At 51.0% G+C, this 20,513-nt stretch overlaps 7 protein-coding genes across 7 annotated transcripts; 3 read left to right on the top strand and 4 right to left on the bottom strand.

The window, feature by feature from the left end:
• Positions 1-239: 239 nt before the first annotated feature.
• On the top strand, positions 240-3,639 carry N7508_004078 (uncharacterized protein; the record flags this gene model as incomplete). Its single annotated transcript, XM_058462144.1, has 3 exons — positions 240-1,218; positions 1,260-3,032; positions 3,158-3,639. 3 exons carry the CDS (start codon positions 240-242, stop codon positions 3,637-3,639), a joined length of 3,234 nt encoding a protein of 1,077 aa, XP_058320769.1.
• Positions 3,640-3,826: 187 nt separating this feature from the next.
• N7508_004077 (uncharacterized protein) lies at positions 3,827-4,913 on the bottom strand (the record flags this gene model as incomplete). Its single annotated transcript, XM_058462143.1, has 4 exons — positions 3,827-4,042; positions 4,115-4,180; positions 4,232-4,474; positions 4,527-4,913. 4 exons carry the CDS (start codon positions 4,911-4,913, stop codon positions 3,827-3,829), a joined length of 912 nt encoding a protein of 303 aa, XP_058320768.1.
• A 1,511-nt stretch (positions 4,914-6,424) lies between these two features.
• On the bottom strand, positions 6,425-9,655 carry tif32 (putative eukaryotic translation initiation factor 3 subunit EifCa; the record flags this gene model as incomplete). The annotated part of the gene is made up of 2 exons (XM_058462142.1): positions 6,425-9,544; positions 9,614-9,655. The coding sequence occupies 2 exons, from the start codon at positions 9,653-9,655 to the stop codon at positions 6,425-6,427; spliced, it is 3,162 nt and encodes a 1,053-aa protein (XP_058320767.1).
• A 742-nt stretch (positions 9,656-10,397) lies between these two features.
• N7508_004075 (guanine nucleotide-binding protein subunit gamma) lies at positions 10,398-10,782 on the top strand (the record flags this gene model as incomplete). Its single annotated transcript, XM_058462141.1, has 3 exons — positions 10,398-10,549; positions 10,600-10,657; positions 10,720-10,782. The coding sequence occupies 3 exons, from the start codon at positions 10,398-10,400 to the stop codon at positions 10,780-10,782; spliced, it is 273 nt and encodes a 90-aa protein (XP_058320766.1).
• An 893-nt stretch (positions 10,783-11,675) lies between these two features.
• Positions 11,676-12,445, top strand: N7508_004074 (Rdx family protein; the record flags this gene model as incomplete). Its single annotated transcript, XM_058462140.1, has 3 exons — positions 11,676-11,780; positions 12,005-12,179; positions 12,264-12,445. 3 exons carry the CDS (start codon positions 11,676-11,678, stop codon positions 12,443-12,445), a joined length of 462 nt encoding a protein of 153 aa, XP_058320765.1.
• Positions 12,446-13,406: 961 nt separating this feature from the next.
• Positions 13,407-16,389, bottom strand: pdeB (3',5'-cyclic-nucleotide phosphodiesterase PDE2; the record flags this gene model as incomplete). The annotated part of the gene is made up of 2 exons (XM_058462139.1): positions 13,407-16,159; positions 16,209-16,389. The coding sequence occupies 2 exons, from the start codon at positions 16,387-16,389 to the stop codon at positions 13,407-13,409; spliced, it is 2,934 nt and encodes a 977-aa protein (XP_058320764.1).
• Positions 16,390-18,194: 1,805 nt separating this feature from the next.
• On the bottom strand, positions 18,195-19,573 carry N7508_004072 (NAD(P)H-quinone oxidoreductase; the record flags this gene model as incomplete). The annotated part of the gene is made up of 4 exons (XM_058462138.1): positions 18,195-18,821; positions 18,883-18,974; positions 19,080-19,346; positions 19,549-19,573. The coding sequence occupies 4 exons, from the start codon at positions 19,571-19,573 to the stop codon at positions 18,195-18,197; spliced, it is 1,011 nt and encodes a 336-aa protein (XP_058320763.1).
• Between the last annotated feature and the right edge of the window lie 940 nt (positions 19,574-20,513).

Below are 20,513 nucleotides of genomic sequence, written 5' to 3'. Positions count from 1 at the left end.
GAAGCTTCTCGCCATTTTCACCATTGGGAGCCCGCCATACTCAAGCATTCCAAACGCATCATCATCAGTATGACAGTGGAGGTTCCAACTATGGCGGACCCACGCCAACAACTCCGAGAGTTCATTGATTTCTCTCCTTGCAATGATCATATCATTCAAGATGGCGAATATTGCCGCAGTGCTGACTTCGTGACACAGTTCAGCGACGAGGAAGTCCAACAGCTCATCCAGGTCTATAAATGTCACCAGCCGAACGTGCGCCCAGGGCTGCTGGCAACGAAATGCGAAGCGTCACTTGGTTTGTACTTTCGGACCAAAGAGACTTCTTACCTGCCAAAAGCAGTGGCCTTGGCTCTCTAATTGCTTATCATGTCTCGCTCGACACGAGTAATTTCGATCGCGGTGTGCTGCTCAGCATTTTCGCGAGAGCACTGCTGGTTCACCGGCAATATACACCATCGGACGCGCCCTCAGATGGCAAACTACTCGACGACTCGATATACTATTGCCGCAAGGCCGTGGAGCTAGGTCCCCTGGAAGAAATTAATCGTGCACTACATTTCTATGACCTCGGCGACCAGCTAACATCGAGGTACGCCGAGCGGCACGATGCAGCAGACTTCGCGGAAGCAGAGAGGTGTTTCCAACAGGCATCTACCCTGAAACCGGCCGGGCGACCCATCTTTGTGTTTCGATGGGCGAGACTTCTTAAAGAGCGTGATGAGTTTGCAAACCTTGAGAAGACCGAGATGCTGCGCACCTACATGGGCAAGCTGAAAGAAGCCGTGATCAGCGAAACCAACGCGTTTAGGCCCGCCGAGTATCGTACCTCCCTCAGCAACGTATGGTGGCATTTCGGATATAGCTTCTGGGAGCGCTCTGAGGTTACACATAATTCGGATGACCTGAAGCATGCTGCTGGTTGTTTTGAACAGGCCAGGCTAGCACCCCTTCATGGTTCAATCGACCGCTTTCGTGCTTATCAAGACCTGGGACGAGTCAAGGCAATTCAGTTCATGCAGAACGGGAATTTGGAGGACGGGAACACTGCGGTGGAGATGTTAACCGAAGCCCTCAAGATCCAGCCAGAGTCATCGCTGGCAATGGAGTCTCTTGGGAACCATCTACGCGTTTTCGCAGACTACACCAATTCAGATGAAATGCTCTCAAGGTCAGCAGAGATTCTGAGAAAGGTCCTTTGTGCCAGTGAACAGCCTAGTGAGTCGAAAATCTCAACCAGGCAATCGCACATTACGAAGAAGCGTTGTCGAAACCTGGCAATGATGGGAAAACCACATATACAATGCACAATGATCTCGCAAATGCGTACTACTTCAATTTCAAGATCAATTTGCTGGTGGAGGATCTCTCTGCATCGATTCGGGGATATCAGTCCGCTCTCAAGACCTTGGAAGAAAGTGGACTGGAAAACGCTAAGAGGGCTAATTTGATGGTCACGCATGGGCTAGCTATTTCACTCACAGCACAATTCGAGGTCACTCAACAGCAACGAGACATTGACAGAGCCATCGAATGCTACAAGAGATGTTTGCAGGGCGCCACGGAGAAATCCCTACAATATGTCACTCGTGCAACCAATCTCGCTTCTGCTTATCAAGAGCGATACAAGCTCACGGAGAAAATAGCGGACGTCAAAGAGTCCCAGAGAATTCTACTGGAGGTGCTTGAGTGGAAACTTGGTCTTCCAGCGGACCACCGATCCAACTTGTGCAACCATCTTGGACGGGCATATCTATTCTCCTATATCGTGTACCGAGAGCCAGTGTACCTGGACTTTGCAAAGGAGCAGTTCCAAAATGCCCTTTCCTCGGGCAGCACGCGCCATGCCTTCCAATTGGCTGCCTCAAACAACCTAACCCGTGTGCTGAGATACAAGGCTCGACAAACGAAAACCCTTTCAGACCAGATCGCTGCGCTGGCACAAATGAAAGATAACCTTGAACGACTGAAGCCACTTCAAGAGAGTAGCCAGCACGTGCATCAAGATTCATTCATGTACAACTTTATCGACTTTATTCTCGATACCTGGGAAGACTCAGGGTACAACGCTACCTCAATGTTTGGGCAGATGTACCTCAGTTCTGTCTTGACGATGCTCCCCAGAATGAGGACACTGCAGGTCTCTGCCATTGTCCGACTCTATATGTACGCGGCATTGGCGCAAGATATCATAGCCAAGAAGCCAGGAGAAGCTCGCAACATGATTCGGGCAGCGGCTGATCTCTTACCTAAAGCCATACTCCTCAGCTTTGGCCGCAAGGACACCCTCAATAATCTAGGCAACTTGGTTGCTCTGCCAAGCTTCACCATCTCGTACTCGCTAGAGGCAGGAGACTCACCGTCCCAGGCTCTCCAACTCTTCGACAAAGTCCGCAGTGTCATGTGGGATCAGGTACTATCCAGTCAATTGACATTGCAAGGGAAGCGCATTGAGGAATTTCCGGCTCTCCAAGTCAAATTGGAAACGATTCAAAGGCCCCTTTCGAAGGCCAAGGCCCGTCAAACGAAGAATGCACTTTCGGGAGATATCAACGAGAGTCTAGTGCAACAACACGAGATTTATTGCGAGTCGGTAGCATATCAAGAGATCTTGGGTGAGTCGAAAGCAGATCCCGAGCTGGAGGCCTTTCTACGCTTGCCAGCAGATACTTCCGACCTGGTCAAGTATGCACAGGAAGGACCAGTAATCATTGTTAACAGCAGCCTATTCCGCAGCGATGCTATCATCGTGACTACAGAAGGAGTCGACTCGCTTCGCCTCCCAATGCTAGAGGGACGATCAATGACAGAACGAGAAAATTGGTATGCAGCAGCCCTCCATCTCATGAGCAGCGATCTTCCTGCCGCAACGCAGCAACTGAACCAAGTCCTCGAGTGGCTGTGGGACGCCATTGCGGAGCCAATCTTTCAACATCTTGGATTCAATGGCGATGTAACTGCAGACAGCGAGCTACCACGAACATGGTGGATCACCACAGGCCGGATTGGTACATTCCCTCTTCACGCTGCAGGTAATTTGACGAAGGGGCCCAGCTGCACCGTTCTGCACCGGACCGTGCCATCCTATATCAACAGCCTTCGTGCTCTTGCATATACACGCAGCCGACGACGCACCCGGCTAGAGTCACAATTTCAGACCGAACAACGCGCACTCCTGATCTCTATGGCGATTACACCCGGAATGGGAGAAGATACCGACCTACCAATGCCGAGCGCGAGGTAACCAGTATCCAAGAGATTGTGGACAGTCGAGGTGGGAAGAGCAAGGTTCTTCTGAGTCCTAATCGGGACGTTGCACTGCGCCACCTTGGACGAGCTGACTTCGCCCATTTCGCCTGCCATGGTGTCTGCGATGGTGACGATCCCGCGCGCAGTGCACTCCGTCTGATGGATTGGACAGCTAAGCCCCTTGACGTAGGATGCCTCCTTCAACAGGAGAATCTTGGTTGTCAGCTCGTGTATCTCTCTGCATGTGAGAGTGCGTCCAACAAGTCGAAGTTTCGCGATGAAGGACTTCATTTGGCTGGCGGATTCCAGATGGCTGGGGTCCCTCATTCCATTGCAAGTCTGTGGCACGTGGATGATTTCTACAGTGTTGACGTTTCTGAGAGATTCTAGAAAGCGCTAGGAGCGCTGGGGACGAATCTCGATGCGAGTCAATCTGCGAAGACGCTTCGGGGGGTCGTTTTGGATTTGCGAGCTTCGGGTGTTAGTCCAGTATTTTGGGCTGCGTATATACATATGGGTCCTTGAAAGCTTGAACGAAATGCCATCTTATTGGACTTATGAATCTCAATTCCCGTTTTTACCAGTCATCGTCGGAGTCATCTTCAGCCTCGTCCTCTGGGTCATCATAGTCCTCGCTATCTCCCGATCCTGAAGTGTTTTCCTTCGGACAAAGATTCTTATCCTCGAGAACCTCCTCGCAAGACAGGTCATATTCCATACCATCATCGGTTTGCAGTGAAGCTGCCACGGTCTCTTTCTCCGTGGCATCACCACGAAATTTGTTCGCTTTATTCTGCGACCCGAGTCCCCATAGGCAGAGTGTAAATATAACACACATATCAAGCCGTGGTTACGATACACATACCCCAATGACAGGCCTATACTTAAACCTAAGACCCCCAAAGAAAACAACTCTCCTCCCCCCGGACTCCTATGTCCATAAATTAGCAACACACACGAAGAACAAACGCAGGAAACCAACCTCATTCCCCTTCCCCTTCAACCAACCAGCCGCAGCGCCAGAATCAACCCAACTTCCCTTAGGCACAACCTCTCCAACCTCAACAACCCCAACCTCAAAGCCCACATCGACTCCCTTTCGACAATCCCTCCAACAATTAACAGCAGCCTCCTCCGCAGCCCATGTACTAGTAACAACCCACAAAGCACATTTCCTCAAGTCAGCCCTTTCAGCAAGTAAAGCCCCCGCATTGGCAACAACCCACTGTTTCGTGGTAGAAACGCTCGTGTACAATTGGGGCACTAGTGACAAGAACTGCACCACTCGACCCCTCACTTTCGAAGCGGAAGTGCGAAGTTAGACTTATCGGTGCGCCCGTTGCTGCGAGGAGCGCTTGAGATATGCCTGCTTCGAGGGAGATTTGGTGGCTATGGGGTTTATAGCCGAGTTTTGGCCCCCAGGTTTGGTTCTCTGGTTTTGCGAGGGGTGGGAGGGTTGCCGGAGGTTTCAGAGTGGATGTGGAAGTGGAATACGGCTCAGATAGATCGATAATTGGATTCCAATTTCCCGTTCTGTCGAAATAGGCTGCCATTCCCGGGTGGAAGATACTGTGTGGCTGGGGGTTGTATAGGGCTGTGCCGTAGGGATGGACGCGCATTTGGTCTGCATATTCTATGTCGAGGGATTTGTCTTCGAGGTGCATATTTGCTTTGATTGAATCCTGTGTGCTTGGACCAAGCGTGATCCACGCCTTGTAAATTTAGATATAACTTGTTAGAGGATTGTACGAGTTGTAAGAATGCAGTAGAAGTATGCCGTGGTAACACAACTTTTCGGATGTGTCAGTTGACTATGCTACATCGAAAGGCGACAATCAGCAGTCATATCTAAACATAGGATGCAGCTAATGCAATAAGCTTCGTATTTGGTCGGGTTGTTAACCACTTATATTGCGTGTGCGCCACCATGAGGGGTCGAGTGTCCTCGCTCTTTGGGATGGCATTCATACTGTTTTTTTAAGCTCATGGCTGACTAAAACAGAGATTTTCAATACTATATAGTAGGGCCGCTCTTTATTTCATCACGTACGATCTCTGGAGATCTTCGAGGTGCCCGGTTGTATGGATTTCGACAACTGTTTAGGGCCAGACGATCACGTGGCAACCACTTCTCAGGCAATTATTCCCGACAGCAATCGCAGCCTGAAAATCGGTTTAAGGATTGTAGATCTATGTAGGTGGTTGTCAGTAGATATGGCTATAAAGATATTGAATGCTCTTCTGCATGGTCAACGGCCATCGGAGACGTAGTCACGACACTATTTGGAGCTGAAGCTGGTGTGCAAGGAAAACCTACATGCTCGCTGTATAAAGCATGAGCGAGAATTCACCATTCCTGATCTTTATATACCAATAAGAGTACCTATAGGCTTATTTTGGGCCATCGTTGTCTCCTTCTCGGTGAATACTCTTCTATAGTTTGTCGGCGATTCCAATACTAGTCGAATCCGCATCTCCATACCATCTACTGGCTCTGCTGTAACCCTGACAATATCAAAGCTGAGAATGATTCTAATCCATAAAGAATCGGCTGTTCCCTTGGATCAAATAGCTCTGATTCCACCAGGTACTATCGATTCAATTTGAGGACGCAAATCTCCAGGCTAACGTGCGCAACCTGTCCCAGACCAACTTTCTCAATGTCGTGACGCGATAAGGCCAAACCCAAAATGATCCGTGCTTCTATATCAACCAGTTCCTGTCGAATACAGTCGCGAGGGCCGCGCGAAACTGGCCGCCATGCACTAGGCGGAACGAAGAAAACAGAACCCAGACCTACACGGACTGTACCTAGGTATGCAGGAAAATGGATAATCAGTAGATTCAGACTCTAATATCATCAAGGCCATGCCTTTTAACACTGGGTACTATCATAAGACCTAAAACACATACACATAGAGACACAAGCATGACTTGGCATTGGCATCAGCATTGGCATCAAAGACGGCACGCGCCATCCATCCATTCGAAAGAGGAAATAATTAAAGACATTGACATTGAAACGCAAAAGCGACAGACCAATTGACCCCATGGGGCCGATGATACAGGAAATATGCAGAAAAGAGGTCATGAGAACAGCGCCAAAGAGAAAAGAGCTTCCATACACTTTTTGAGAGGGAAAGAGTCATTGCTATCTACTCGTTGAGCCGGTCGTTTACTGCTGCTGCTTCCATCTCGGCACCCACTTGCCACCGCTGCCCTCGGCCTTGGGGGCTGAGGCGGCGGGAGCAGGAGTGGGAGCAGGAGACTGGGAAGAAGACTCGCGCGCGTGGCGGGGGGCCCAGCGCTCGGTGGGGGCTTCGCGGGGCTCGCGGGGCTCACGGGGGGGAGGGGCAGAGCCAGAGCCACCGGAGGCACCGGCGCGCAGGTGAGGGGGCACGTAGCCACCACCACCCATCCTGCGAGGCTCCTCGCGGGCCGGGGCAGGGGCCGGGGCACCACCCGCCTCTCTGGCAGCTTCGCGCTCTCTCCAGCTGGAGGGAGCTGCAGTGCGGGGGGCAACATTGAGACGGGGGGCAGTTCGGTCGGTAGATTCTGCAAATCCACCACCGGTCCTCCGGGCTGCGCGGCGGGCTTCGGCCTCCTCCTCGCGCTGCAGTTGCTTTTGAGCCATCTCGTCGAGTTTGCTATTGAAATGGTTAGCTTGAAGGCGTGGAATCGGTGTGGAGAGTGGGAAAACGAACGATCGCTCCTCCTCGCGCTTGGCCTTCTCTTCGGCGAGAGCACGACGACGCTCCTCCTCGCGAGCAGTGCGCTCTTCCTGCTCGCGGGCAACGCGCTCTTCCTCTTCTTTGCGACGGAGTTCCTCCTCCTCGCGCTCCTGGCGCTCGCGGCGGCGGCGCTCCTGGACTTCCTTGACACGCTGCTTCTTCTTGGCCTCGAACTCGCGCTCGGCGGCCTTGCGGCGCTTCTCGAACTCCTCGTGGCGCTTCTCGGAAACCTCCTTGCGGAAGCTGCTGAACTGGGGAACGAGACGGCCCAGACGGTGCTTCAGGGCAACAGCCTCGGCGTGCTTCTGCTTGGACTCCTTGAGCGCCTCGGCGTTCTGCTTTTCGTAGAGTTCCATATCGAGCTTCTTCTGGGCCTCGTAATCGGATGAAATGTGCTTCAACTCCTCGCGACGGAAAGCACGCTCCAAGTGGTCGATACGCTTGGCGGTGGTGCGGATGCGGTCGTTGAGCTCGTTTTTCTCCTTCTCGAGCTGAGCGAGCTTCATGGCACGCAGGCGGTTGGCATCAAGTTCCTCAAGATCGATCTCGCTGACATCAATACCCTTGACACCAGTCTTGAGTTCCTCGAGCTGCTTCTTGAGCTCCTCCTGGCGGATGCGATCTTGCTCATCCTTGATGCGCTTGAGCTCACGGTCACGCTGTTCATCAGCCAGGCGCTGCTTCTCGGCATCCTGGAGCTGCTGGGTGCGGATACGCTTGCGGTTCTCCTCCTCACGCTGCTTCTTCTGAAGGGCATCGGTGGCGGCCTCCTTCTTCTTGTCGATGAGAACGCGACGGGCGAGAGTTTCTTCGTGCTCCTGGGCAGCACCAGCAAGGGCGCGGGCCTGGGCAGTCTGCTTGGCCTGGAGACGAGCCTCGTTGTATGAGGGATCCACGTACATACATGTGACGTGGAGAGTCTTGGCGAGACGAGCGACGGAGTAGCGGGCGATCTCAGCGGGGGTGTTCTGGAGACGCTGGACCTCGCTCTCGGCGGAGCCAGCACCGCTGCCGGCGTGGGAGGCCTTGGAGGAAGAGAAGACATCGGAGTCGAAGGTGAGAACGCCGGAGATGTGGTCGACGCGAATGGAAAGGTCGCCCTTCTTGCAGCCGTTCATGATGAACTTCTCAATCATGGCGGGGGTGATCTGGAAAGGCTCGGGGAACTGAGCAAGCTCGTAAACGAACTTGAGCTCAACGGACTCGTAGACCTGGGACAGCTGCTGGAACAGACGGGTCAGGATAACCTGCTGGAGAGGCACAACGTACTTCTCCATCTCGGGGTCGGAACCGATCTGCTTGAGGATGGGAGTGATCTTCTTGCAAATCGACAGAGGGTGGAAGTCGACTTCCAGAATGTTGTAGAGCTCGCGGATCTCGGGGCGGACACGACGGAGCAGACCCTTGTTCAAGGCATCACGGAAAAGGACGGTACGGGTGGGGGCGGTGGCCATGCCGAGCAGGTTGGTAAGACGGGTGTTCTTGTTCTTGCGGGCCTCGTCCACATCGACCAGAGCACCGCGCGAGCGGGAAGTGCTGATGACAGGGATGGAGAGAGCGGAGAGCAGAACAAAGGAGGCAGCCTTGGTCATCTCAGCCTCGGTCACGGAGGGGTTCTCCTTCTTGGAGCTCTGACCGCTGGCCAGGGCGACGGAGGAGAGACGGAGGAGGTTGTAGTAGCGGTTGTAGGCGGCGGCGTGGAACAAGTAGTTCTCGCTGACAAGGAAGATGCGAGCAAGCTTCTCGTAGTAGTTGGCCATCATGATGTTCTTAGCGGGGCGCTTGCTCAGGTTGAGCAAAGTGTGGATATCCTCGATGGAGCGGAAAGCCTCCTGCCAGAGCTCGAGCTCAACGGCCACGTTCAACTGCTGGAAGCGAGTGTCGAGGTGACGCTGGAGGGTGTCCGGGTCGCTCAGGTTAATGGCGTGCATCTGGGTAGAGTACTTGGCGGCATTCTGGACGTGGTTGCGGAGCAGCTCACAGAGACGGCGGAACTCGGTCTTGCGGGTATACTTTTGGCAGAACTTGAAGGCCTGGAGAGCGGTCGACTGGTACATAATCTCGAGACGGGCGTTATTCTTCAGGATCTCGAGGACGGTACGGTAAGTCTCCCAGAGGAACTTGAGCCATGGGGTGACGACGGCGCGGTCGGTGCGGTCGCGGGACTGCTCGCCAGAGACGGTAGCGAGGAGGATGGTCTCGGGGGTTTCGATAGCCTCCAGATCCTCGACGTTGCTGGAGGGAGCGGCGGACTCGAGGGACGACTGGATCTCGTCGGCCTTGGCTTGGGCCTCGGTAACCTTCTGCTCGGCGAGCTCGATGAACTTCTTGAGGACGATCTCGATGGTGCCGACGTTGGTGTTCTGGGCGATGTTCTTGTACTGGTAGAGACCATCCTTGGCGGCCTTACCCTTGCGAAGGTCGACACAAAGCTCAACGAACAGGAGCATCACCGGCTCGAGGGAGGCGATAGGGCTGCTGCGCGTCCGCTTGGAGGTGACATGTTCGTGCAAAACAGTCAAGGCAGCGGGAGCCTGACCGACGGCGATAAGTTCCTGGGCCCTCTATCCACGTTATATCTATCAGCAATCCGTCCGTTGTCCATCGATCGTTGTTCGTATGTCGCGACTCACCTTGAGAACATTCTCAGGCTTAATATGCGGAGGAGGAGGCATGATGGGTGGATGCCCCTTTGGGGAAATAAATTTTCAAAAAAAAACCTGGGGACAAGTCGTCGAAAAAAAGTCGAGATCAACCCAGTGACACACACACGGGCAGCTGATTAGATGCGATGGGAGATGCTGCCACGCGAAGACCCGATAATGAGGGGAAGATTCACAATGTGCGTGAAGCAGCGAAAATTGGAACCCGCCGCTGTTCCCACTCGGGTTAAGCGATGGCGATCACGTGTGGTGGCCTGAGGGATTAGGCCGATTAGAGGCATCAACTCCAAGTATTGGAGGTACATGTATTGATTACTTGCATATTTCATATTCTACCAGTTATATTTGGTTAATTCACCTCTGTAGTCACTAGCAATGTTCTGATCTGAACTATCTCATTCCGAGTCTCTATCTCTCTCCCGAATCTCCTCAAGTACCCGGTACCGCCTAGAATACGTCCCGTCAATAGTAACACAATAGTGTTCCCCGATCCATCCGAAGTACCAGGTACTTCTTTACGTGTAAAAGAAAAGGCGCCCACGGACCTAGGAGAAAATCCCTCTCCAGGTTAACCTTCCCTTCGTCACTCATTCTCTCTCTCTGACCTCCTCACCCTCTTTTTGATTACTTTCTTTGTTCCCCTGAAAATCCAGACCTAATTTCTCCCCTTGTGAAAACTGCCGATCCAATCCCCCCTCTTCCCCCTTTCTCACATCGCGTCTCCCTAAACCCTCCCCCCCCCAAACCACCCACGATGCCTGCCTACGAACTCCGATCCGGTGGTGATGTCAAGAACAAGAAGCAAAGTGTCGCCGACCTCAAGTACCGTCGGCTCACTGAGCTCAATGCCCGTCTGAAGGAAGACTTGGACCGCCCGCGTGTCAAGGTCTCCGAGGCCGCTCTCTCGTCCGTTCACCCGCCCTTGGTGCGCAAGCCATCGCTAACAGTCCAAACAGCCTCATCAGCTACTGCAACAACACTCGCGACTTTATGGTGCCATCCGTATGGGGACAGGTATGCGACCGGCATTTCGACGCAATGCACTCATGCGCGCACCCACTAACACAACCTCCTAGGTCGACAAGCGCGAGGACCCCTATGCTCCCCAGCAGCAGGGCGGTTGCTGCACTGTCATGTAATGGACTCACGACGCCAATTTTCGCCATGACATCTCGCTCTCTTTTTCCTTTCTCACTTCTACTTAATTTCGGACCATTCACGACTCCCCCTCTGGACCCTGAACGGAACTTTGCGATCGCGCACACAAGCGAGATGTCGGCCTGAAAGAATCGTCTGCTGGTCCTGCACGAACCCTTCCACGCCTCTCATTTGGACTCTTTCGAGTCTGCGAGTTTGCGATGCGAGTCCGCCTTTTTGCACCCGTGGTCCGCCCCCTTTTTTCTTCCGATATGCAGGCAGTGCACTTGACGATGCACCTGTTGCACCCCGGCTTTTATTTTTCTCTGGATCGCACCATTACCCTTTGTGCTTGGAAGCCTTTTTCTTTACTGTTTTCCTTCTCCTTTGTATCCTTGTTACGGTTCTCTTCAAAAGCCTCATTTTGGCAAGGCAGAGTCGGTTGCCATGTATCATAGATTCGCTTCGCGTCCATGACCAATTCAATACCGATGTAATCTTTTACGATGGCCCCAAATGCCGAGGCTCTAGGGCCCGGTGGGTTGGATCCGAGCTAAGCCGTTGTTTTGGCCTTGCATGATCCTCTAATATAGAAGCAGAAACGCGTCAGGGTTGTTTCATATCCTTGGAATACCGAAACACCACATAGCTCTACTCATGTATCAAGTGTATCTACAGTCACAAGAAGGCAGCCCTGGCATAATCCCCGCTGACATCATGCACCATCCAGGTGTTCTATACTGCTGTACTCCGTACGTTGTACTCAGGCCCCCATTTGACCTGCACTCTTCGGCTCCAAGCCCCACTCACATCCGAACATCGCATCACCACCACATCATATCATGTCATATCATTCACAACACCTCTACGCACATCCCACAAATACTCTCACACAATGTCTACCAACGAAGATAAAAAGACATCCCTCGAACACGTCCACCTCCCTCGCATCTCTATCAAATTCTGCACCCAGTGCCGATGGATGCTCCGCGCCGCCTACGTAAGTCAAATCCCACCTATCAGACCTATCACAGTGTCGCCTATCGCCTACGGAGCATTCGAGTTGGACTTTTGCCTGGCGAGGCGGGATATCATTGGCGTACTTTATACGCAGTATCCATCTGATACATAACCCTGAATACCTATCTTACAGCACTATCATACCACCAAATACCACCTAACATCCAGCTTTATATGTTTCTATGAACTAACACAGATATACAGTTCGCCCAAGAACTCCTCTCAACATTCAGTACAGACCTAGGCGAAGTCGCGCTTGTCCCTATGACCGGGGGTGTTTTCACCGTGACGATTTGGCATGGCGTGACATCTGATGATGGGACCGTTACCACCCAGGAGAATATTCTTTGGGATCGGAAGAGGGATGGGGGTTTCCCTGGTATGTTTTTTTTCCCCTTCTTTTTCTTCCCCTTTATATACAAGGGAGGGGTGTTTGTGGATAAATATCTAATCATCATCGTAGAGGTTAAAGCGCTTAAATCTCTTGTACGCAATGTTATTGCTCCTGAGCGGGATTTGGGACATACGGATCGGGCTTTGAAGGCGCAGCAGAGTGGACAGAAGGAGAAGATGAAGGAGGAAGAAGGGAAGGAGCAGGAGGATAAGGAAGACAAGGATACTAAGGCTTGTGAGGATTGCCAATAGGTGAGAATGGTGTTTTGGCTTGGTTGGGACTTTATTTCCTTATGGTACATAGTATATTAATAGAAGGAAGATTTATCTCAAAATTGACTCTTTGATTCTCACTATACACATAACATTCATTATTCCGCAAATCAGATTCTACACAAAAAGGAAACCATGCCAGAACAAGACAGAGGGAGAGAGAGGAAGAAGGAAACCACCAGGTACATGGGTAAATCGAACATAGATAGGAGAGGAAAGCAGAGACGGCCAAGATCATAAAGATAGAACCTCGGAGATCGAGGTGAAATGGAGAAACCCCCCCCCCCCCCCCAAAGCCCACTCCTTAACTGAAAGAGATTCAACGCCACCGGGCTCCGTGCCAATTCTAAGATATGGCGTGAAAGAGCCACCCTGGGCATGACATAAGGGACATAGAGAAATGAGAGGCGAAGGTGAAGGGAAGAAAGAAGAGATGAGGGAATGGGCGAAGAAAAGGTACAAACGTTCATGGTAATCACACAAGGCACATCCGATGTAAACATCAGATCGAGTAACAATGGTTGCTGAACACATCCACTCGTACATACGCCAGTATTCGTTTTTTTGATTTTGTAAGTGAAAGTCACAATGAAGCGTGACTCTCGACTTGGAAGTGAGAGGAGAGGAAACGTGATAGACACGGCGCAGGTTGTCTGTTGTCATATCTAAATTGTGCAGTAGGCTTTGCTGTGCCCAAGAAGCCCAGACGTTCAGTAGCGTCATCGACTTCGTAGGGGGTCGTGACTGGGAGAGCCAAAATATCCGATGAAAGATTGATACATGGGATGAGAAAGGCTCAAGTAGCTTCTCCTTAGTCGAGTCGTGAATCATGTAACACCATTGAGGTCTCATGGCTCATCACAAGAATGGAATGTTCATAAGACCATGGCAGCATTATACTCAGTCGGTGATAGTAAACACCAACCGCGACGAAAAGAGATCAGGTCTCGCCGCGAACCTCGGATGTATGGTTGCGACGTTTCCAGAAAGCGAGGCGTAGTCTGCTCCGCCGTTTAGGGAGCTTGCGGTGCCCACGAGGGTCCTCTTGCGGATTTTCATTTTTGATGCTCTCGCCCGTAGTGGTTGACTGAGCCGGGCTACGGCCATTCCTAGAAATGTCTTTGGTGACACCATCTTCGGATTGAGAATATCCAGCGTCAATTCCGGAACTGCGTCCAGGGCTGTAGCCACTTGAATGCTCTGGAATGCTTGCGGGATAGGCGTCCGCCGTGCTGGGGCGGGTGCTACTATCATCTGGTCCTCCAATATCACTCTGTGGCGCGCTTTCCCCAGAAACTCGCTTTTCATCTCCACTATCAACAGCCAAAAAGCTTGTGGCGTTGGTTGCGGGAGAGATTGGTGTCATTGTGTTGCTGTAGGTACTCTGTGTCCGGGTGCAGCTATTACGGTTGGAGCCTGTACGAGCAGATGAGCTGTGGTGCGCGTGGTGGCGTTGAGAGCCGTGCATGATGCCTTGGCGGGAGCTGCTCGGTCTATCGGCAGATTCGGACGCATGATCACGTTCCCTAGTTCCTGCGGGGACGTTGCCACTCGCAGAATTGGCATACAGAACAGCTGCGAGCACAGCTGGATCGTCTGTGGAAGGATTGGACTCCGGGAGGGGGCTAAAGTACTGTGTTCCAACAGATCCACGATGCGACTCTGGAGCACCTGGAATCGAGAAATAGGACATGTCGGGCATGGCACTTGATGACTTGCGAGAGGGGAATTCAGACGGCGCGAGAGGTGTTCCCGTGATCTCAATTTGAGGACCTGTGGTATCCGGCGAAACGACCGGCTCAATGGTGTTTTCGTTGATTGAAGCCGAGGTTGTATCTGCAGATGATGCAGGAGACTTCAGCTCCGAATTAGCACGTCCCTTTTCGGTGCCGGTCGATTCAGTGGCCGGACTATGGGAACGAGGCGAAACAGTGATCTCAGCCCGGTTCTCAATAGGCAACCCCTGCTTCTTTAGTTCGTCATTGGAAAGTTTCTGCCATTGTGCTTGGTTGCGACGAATATGGTCTGCGGTGAACTCCAATTGCGGCAGAAGGTCGGATATGCCCTCGAAAAGTGGGAGCGCGAAGATTGACATGAATCCAATTTGGCCAGTGGCCAGCTTGTAGACATTGCCTAACTCTGGCGGTCCACCAAAGAGCGCAGTTTCCATACCAACTTCCCTCTCCATCTCACCCTGATTGGCGAATTCCTCCTGCAAGATTTGGGTCCACTTCTCTGCGATTTTCCACGGCCGAGCAACATTGCTGATATCGGCACATTTGATCAATAATCCACAGACAAGTGTTTTGAACAAGTCGACATCCTGTGGTTTCCAGCCATCAACACTTTTATGATTCTCGTAGAATCGTTCTTGCAATGAACCCATCCGTTGCATAAATTTCTGGTGAACACCCATATCTGTCGCCAGAATAGAGCTGATCAGAAGTTTTCGCAAAGATTTATCCTTGAATGCTGCTGGCCAGTGTCGGCGGAGGATCTGAGAGAAAGCAGCGCAGTGGAATGCTTCGAGAACGGAGTTGTCGTTGTAAAGTTGTGCGAGAGGGGCGTTAAGCTTGACCAAGAAAAAGTTGTTGACACCTGGGTGACCAACATCATGACCAATAGCCGAGATCAAGAGAGTGAGTGCATCAAATGGCGCGAGGAGAGAGGCGATCGGAGATTCGGGAACGCGGGTTTGCCCAGCTGGTCGGTATGGCGGCAAGGCACCGATGTTCAATAAGAAGCAAAAGACGGATTGTAGCACATCAATCGCGTGGCGGAAATTGTGGTAAAGCACAAACGAGTTGTAGGCAGCACGACAGGCAAGCAAAAAGTTTTGCAGTTCATCAGGGGTTAACCTCCAATGATCTAGACCTGGCATAGTGAGAGCATGCTGGAGGATTTCACAAGCGCCAAACACCAGTTCATCTTCGGTAAATTCATGAGCCGAAAACTTCCAGCTGGCTAGCTGCTCTTTAATAAAAGGCACACGGTCAAGATCAATATCGAGCTCCCCTTCTTGGAACTCAGAAATGACCTCTTCCGGGTCGCAAATTCCTTTCATGAGCTTGGAAACCATAGCCTCTCTCAAGTAAGAGTATGGCTGTTCATTGTTGTTAACACCAACCCATGAAAGCTTGCGTAGCTTTCTTCTTGCGAGGAAACCGGACATCTCTCGCTGTGCCGTTTTACGCGTGCGATAGGCATGGACCACAAGACCTTGGATTCGTGCCCGATCGAGCGGGGTCGTCAAAACGTCTGCTGCCCCAGCATCAAGGCAACGGGCGATCTGTTTATGCTCTAGCGTGAGAGGCCCACGAGATAGCGGGTCACTGGTTGGACCGGCATCCCCGGCAGGCGTGTCTGGACTGGGTAGTCGCAGAACCGCAATAGGGATGATCAATTTCGGTCCTTCTTGAACTTGGATGTCGTTCGAGATTCCCGATAGAAGTGAAAGCCCACGTGCTTCGTCGGATTGGGTTGAAAAGGTGAATGTGCGATGAATGGAACCGGGTGATGGAGGCCCGTTGTCCATCCACGAAGCCCGGCTGGCTTTTCGGCGAGCCAAATTCGATTCTTCGCCGCTAAAGTCTACATCGAAGAAAGCGAAAATCGGGTTGCACTCGTTACCCGCACGGTCGCTGAGCTCGGCCAACTTGTTGGCAAAAGTGGTTCCGTTGTGGCAAAGATAGACTAAGAAGCAATCAGTGGGGTTCAGGCGCAAAACAATAGCGGGACCTACCTTGTTTGCAGGTTTCCAGAAGCAGCTCCACATCGGCCTGTAAGGCCACCGGCTCATCTGGAGTCCCAAAGGAACCTGCTGACGATATAGTTGATGCATCGATTGAATTTCTGCGCACCCATCGTTCTGACCGCACTCGGTCGTCTATATAGACGCCCGAGCAATCCACGCGATCCACCATGGTATCGAAAGGGAAGCGAAACCCCGATCAGGCAGTGTCGCCGAAATCACAAGACCGCAGATAAGACGTCAATCAAAGGTAAGGAAGGAAACGAGCCGATCGGACCTATCCTAGTTCGCATATGGCTTAGATGGCAGAGATCGAGGGAGAGTTGAGGGGGAATATAGGAGAAACGAGGCCGTTTGGCAAAAGCGGCCAAGGTGAAAAAACGAGCGGCGAGCTGGTACGGAGGTCCGCACCGAAAGTGACAGGGCACAAGGAAAGTCGGAGGAGAAGGAATGACAAAAGTCGAACAGGTTCGCCGTGCGCTCGAACAATGGAGTTGTTTCCTGCAGCGAAGCAGTCCGAGTCGCGTTGTGGACTGGAGGATCCGAGACACCCCCCAGAGCCTAGACTGGTGTCGCACTAGGCAGATCAAGTCGAGGGAGCGCGCAACCCAACCACTCCGAAGAGGAATGAGAAAAGCGACACGTGAGGAATGTCGAGTGAAGGGGGTATGGAGGGGAGGTCAATTGAAGCGCCGAGGTTGAAAGAAATGCAGACGGGAGGCAGCGGCAACGGCAAGGACGTCAGTCCGACATGGCCGTTAGAGCGGTAGATATGAAAGAGAATAAAGAGAGAGCAACGAGAGGGAAGTAAAGGGAAGAGAGGTTGAAATGGCAAAACAGAGTGGAGGGGGCGAACACGGGGAAGGGGCTTCTTTCCTCCTTCCAGAAGGCCTTGGGGCGGGACGGGATGATCCTCAGGTAATCTTGTTCAGTTAAGTACGTACTTTGTCACTATTCCTCCCTTTAAATAGATAATATTATGCTTGAATATACACATAAGTAGCTACAATACTATCCTACTAGTTTATCTAATTTATCCATTTCTTTTCTCTACTAGCAGAGCCTCGCACTCAGTGGGCCCCAATGACGCTTCTCAATTTTTTTTTTTCTTTCTAGAAGGGTTAGGTAAGCGCAGATTCTGTAACCGGAAGTATGAGCCTGCAGATAGCCGAAATGGAAATAATATCTATTATATTTATCAGTAATATCACACATTTAACAAATTACTGACCAAACTACTGTAGATATATAGTCCAATATAATGTAAAGAAATAGTAGAATAAGTGTAGAAAGGAAGGCAAATTGGGGTCCAAAGGAACAAAGATAATCCGGATGATCTCATCGACTTTAGCCGAGTTGACCCTAGTCTAGACTATTCTAGATATACTTGATCACATAGATCACTCTTAATTCATTCTCTTATACTAGCCTCTAATAAATATAGCAGCTTACTCGGTACAAAATACTCTACGAAGTATTCTACAGTAAGTACACCAGAATGCAGCTGCAGTCCACGGTTCAATTGCTGATCACTCCTCTCTGATTGGGGCCCAGCCCCTCCAATCACATCAATAAGACAGGGGTTGCCTGCACCTAGGACTTTGACACTTTCAGTTTGAAGGAATTGGGTAGTATGCAGCTGAACATCCCATTTAGCCCCTGATGTAAAAGGTAGATTAGACTTCCTATTTAATCATCTTACATGCTACTCCGTACATGCACTATAATAAGAGGCACGGCACGGTGGCGTCGCGATACTTGAAACACTCTGAGTTAATCGAGGTCACTCTCCAAATATGACGTATTATACAGCAGAAAGTCCTCAGCAGACCGAGTGGGACGGAAAACTTACACACCACAAGGTATTCTGAGTGGATGTGCTGAGTCCACTTTGCTGCACTTCTACTCACTTTGCGGATGTAGACTGTAGATGCTGTACATAGTAACTACCTATGTAGATCCATATATATCACACATCTACTCGAACTGACAAATAATCTTGCCCTTGGTAGTGTTACTTTCCAGCAAGTTATGCGCCTCCTCAATCTTCTCAAAGGGAAAGACCTTCTCGACAAAAACCTTGAATGTCCCATCACAGAACTTGGGTAGCGCATGTTCGACAAGGGTATCCCGCAGTTTCCGCTGATAGTCCTCATCCCGGCTGCGCAGGGTACTTCCCTCAATCCGCACACGCTTAAAGAGTAATGGAGCAATGTTAACACCGTCGGGCAACTTGCCACCACCCATCAAGCCCAATAACACAATGCGACTGTCGCGCGCAGCCACATCCAGGTTTCCCTGGAAATAGGTCGCGCCAATGAAGTCAATAGTTAGGTCTACGCCTGCACCGCCGGTTGCTTTTTGGATCTCTGCGGCCCAGTCTTCGGTCTTGTAGTTGAAGGCTTTTGTCACGCCCAGTTCCTTTTCAAGAAAGTCGATCTTCTCCTGCGAACCTGCTGTCGCATAGATTGCTTTTGCGCCTTCAGCCTTGGCAAGCTGGATACCGGATATGGAGACTGATGACGCGCCTGCATGCCACAGGACGGTTTGGCCGGATTTAAATTCACCGATTAGGAAGAGGGCCTGCGAGGCTGTGATCCAGGTCTTGGTTTGGTTAGCCTGGATGATTGCTTCTTCTCTGCTTGCTTCTTTGTTCGGTGCTTACTTCTGGAACACCGGCTGCCTGCTCCCATGACAGTTCCGACGGCTTGTGCACCAACATCTTGGTCGAGACGGCAATGTACTCTGCGTATGCACCTATTGATATTTGTCAATATCACATTCGCTATATCAGGACTTCTCCTGCCCCTCCCTCTATCCGAGACACTGTTGGTTCCGGTGGCAAATGATACATGTACATACCTCCGTAAGCAAGGCCGAGAACTGCATCCCCAACCTTGAAATCTTCGTGCCCGTCTGGTCCAAAGCTCTCAATCACGCCAGAGAACTCCACTCCCATGGTCTCGGGTGCCTGCGGCGGAAGCGGGTACAGACCCTCCCGCTGCAGGAGGTCCATGCGGTTCAAACCGAATGCATGGATCTTGACGATGGCTTGGCCGGCTGTTGGTGTGGGCTTGGCGATTTGGTCGACAAAGAGGGATGTTGCGGGGCCTTTGCCGCCCTTGATGCCTGGAATTGGTTAGCTTGATATGAAACATGTTGTAGAGGGCAAAGGTAAGAGCAGAAGAGGAGGAGCGTGTGAAAAGTGAGTGAAAAATGAGAGATCGTGTGAGGTTCGCATGGGATTAAGCTCAAGGTTGGTATGCTCGGCTATGATGAAATAAGGTGGGGGTTCTTCAGAGATCCAAGTTCTTCAACAGCTTCCACTTACCAATAGCTCGCATAGTCTCGCTCATTTTGGGTGGAATGGATAACGTTAGATGGTTTTCTGATTCAATTTCTGTAGGATATAACCTTTTTATACCTGGTGGAGATCTCCAACAAGCTGACCTCATCCAAGTAGTTCGCCATTTGTCATCAACAGCTCCCGAGGTCAATCGTGGCGGTTAATCGGCACATCGTCCCCGACAGCCCCTCAGGATTTTCTTTCCTTGGATGTCGTAGTTTGCGATCAATAACCCCGATGGGCAAAAAAAACAAACATAATCCCATTGGCTCTGATCTCCAATCTTCTTAGGCGACTGTATCGCATTCCCCGAGTTTCGGCCCTCTCTTAATCAAGCTCGTCGCCGCCGCGGGAGCTTGAAGCTGAAAGACATTTCATGAGTTTTCTAGGCAATGTGAGAAAGGGGCCATGAATATATACCTTCAATATGACCAAATTCTGAATATTGGAGAAGACAACTGATCGTACCATATGACCTGTTTTTGAGAATCCAAGTACTCACTTGATCAGTTCATCAGTATAGGCACAAAGTATATAGTATAAGGAGAGTGAACAACATACATTCCTAGATAGCTTGGGTCCTGTTGTCATTAACACGGTCTCGAGACAGAATATCAAGTGTTGCTGAAGGCCCAGTAGAAAAGAAGGAGGAGGAGGAGGAGGAGGAGGAAGGGAATAAATAAGAATCTTTGTACAGCAAATCAGTGTACATGTAAGCACTGATTCTGCACGCCGTGTGTACACTAACTTACATCACAAGCTAGCTACCAAATATACAACCTACAAATTACAAAGGACATCTACAGTTCACAAACTAAATTCAAAAGAATAGAGTCAATAGCAATGCATTGATTCCTCTATTCATAAACAACAGAAAAGAATTCTAATTATAAGCGGCCAGAAACCAGAGTACTCCATGCATTCAGAATAATAATAATAAAGAATAAAAA

This window comes from Penicillium antarcticum, assembly GCF_028974205.1.
Source record: "Penicillium antarcticum strain IBT 31339 chromosome Unknown utg000004l_segment0_segment0, whole genome shotgun sequence".
Classification (NCBI taxonomy): Eukaryota; Fungi; Ascomycota; class Eurotiomycetes; order Eurotiales; family Aspergillaceae; genus Penicillium; species Penicillium antarcticum.
The sequence above is the reverse complement of the archived record's forward strand: the minus strand, read 5'-3'. Positions and strand labels throughout refer to the sequence as shown.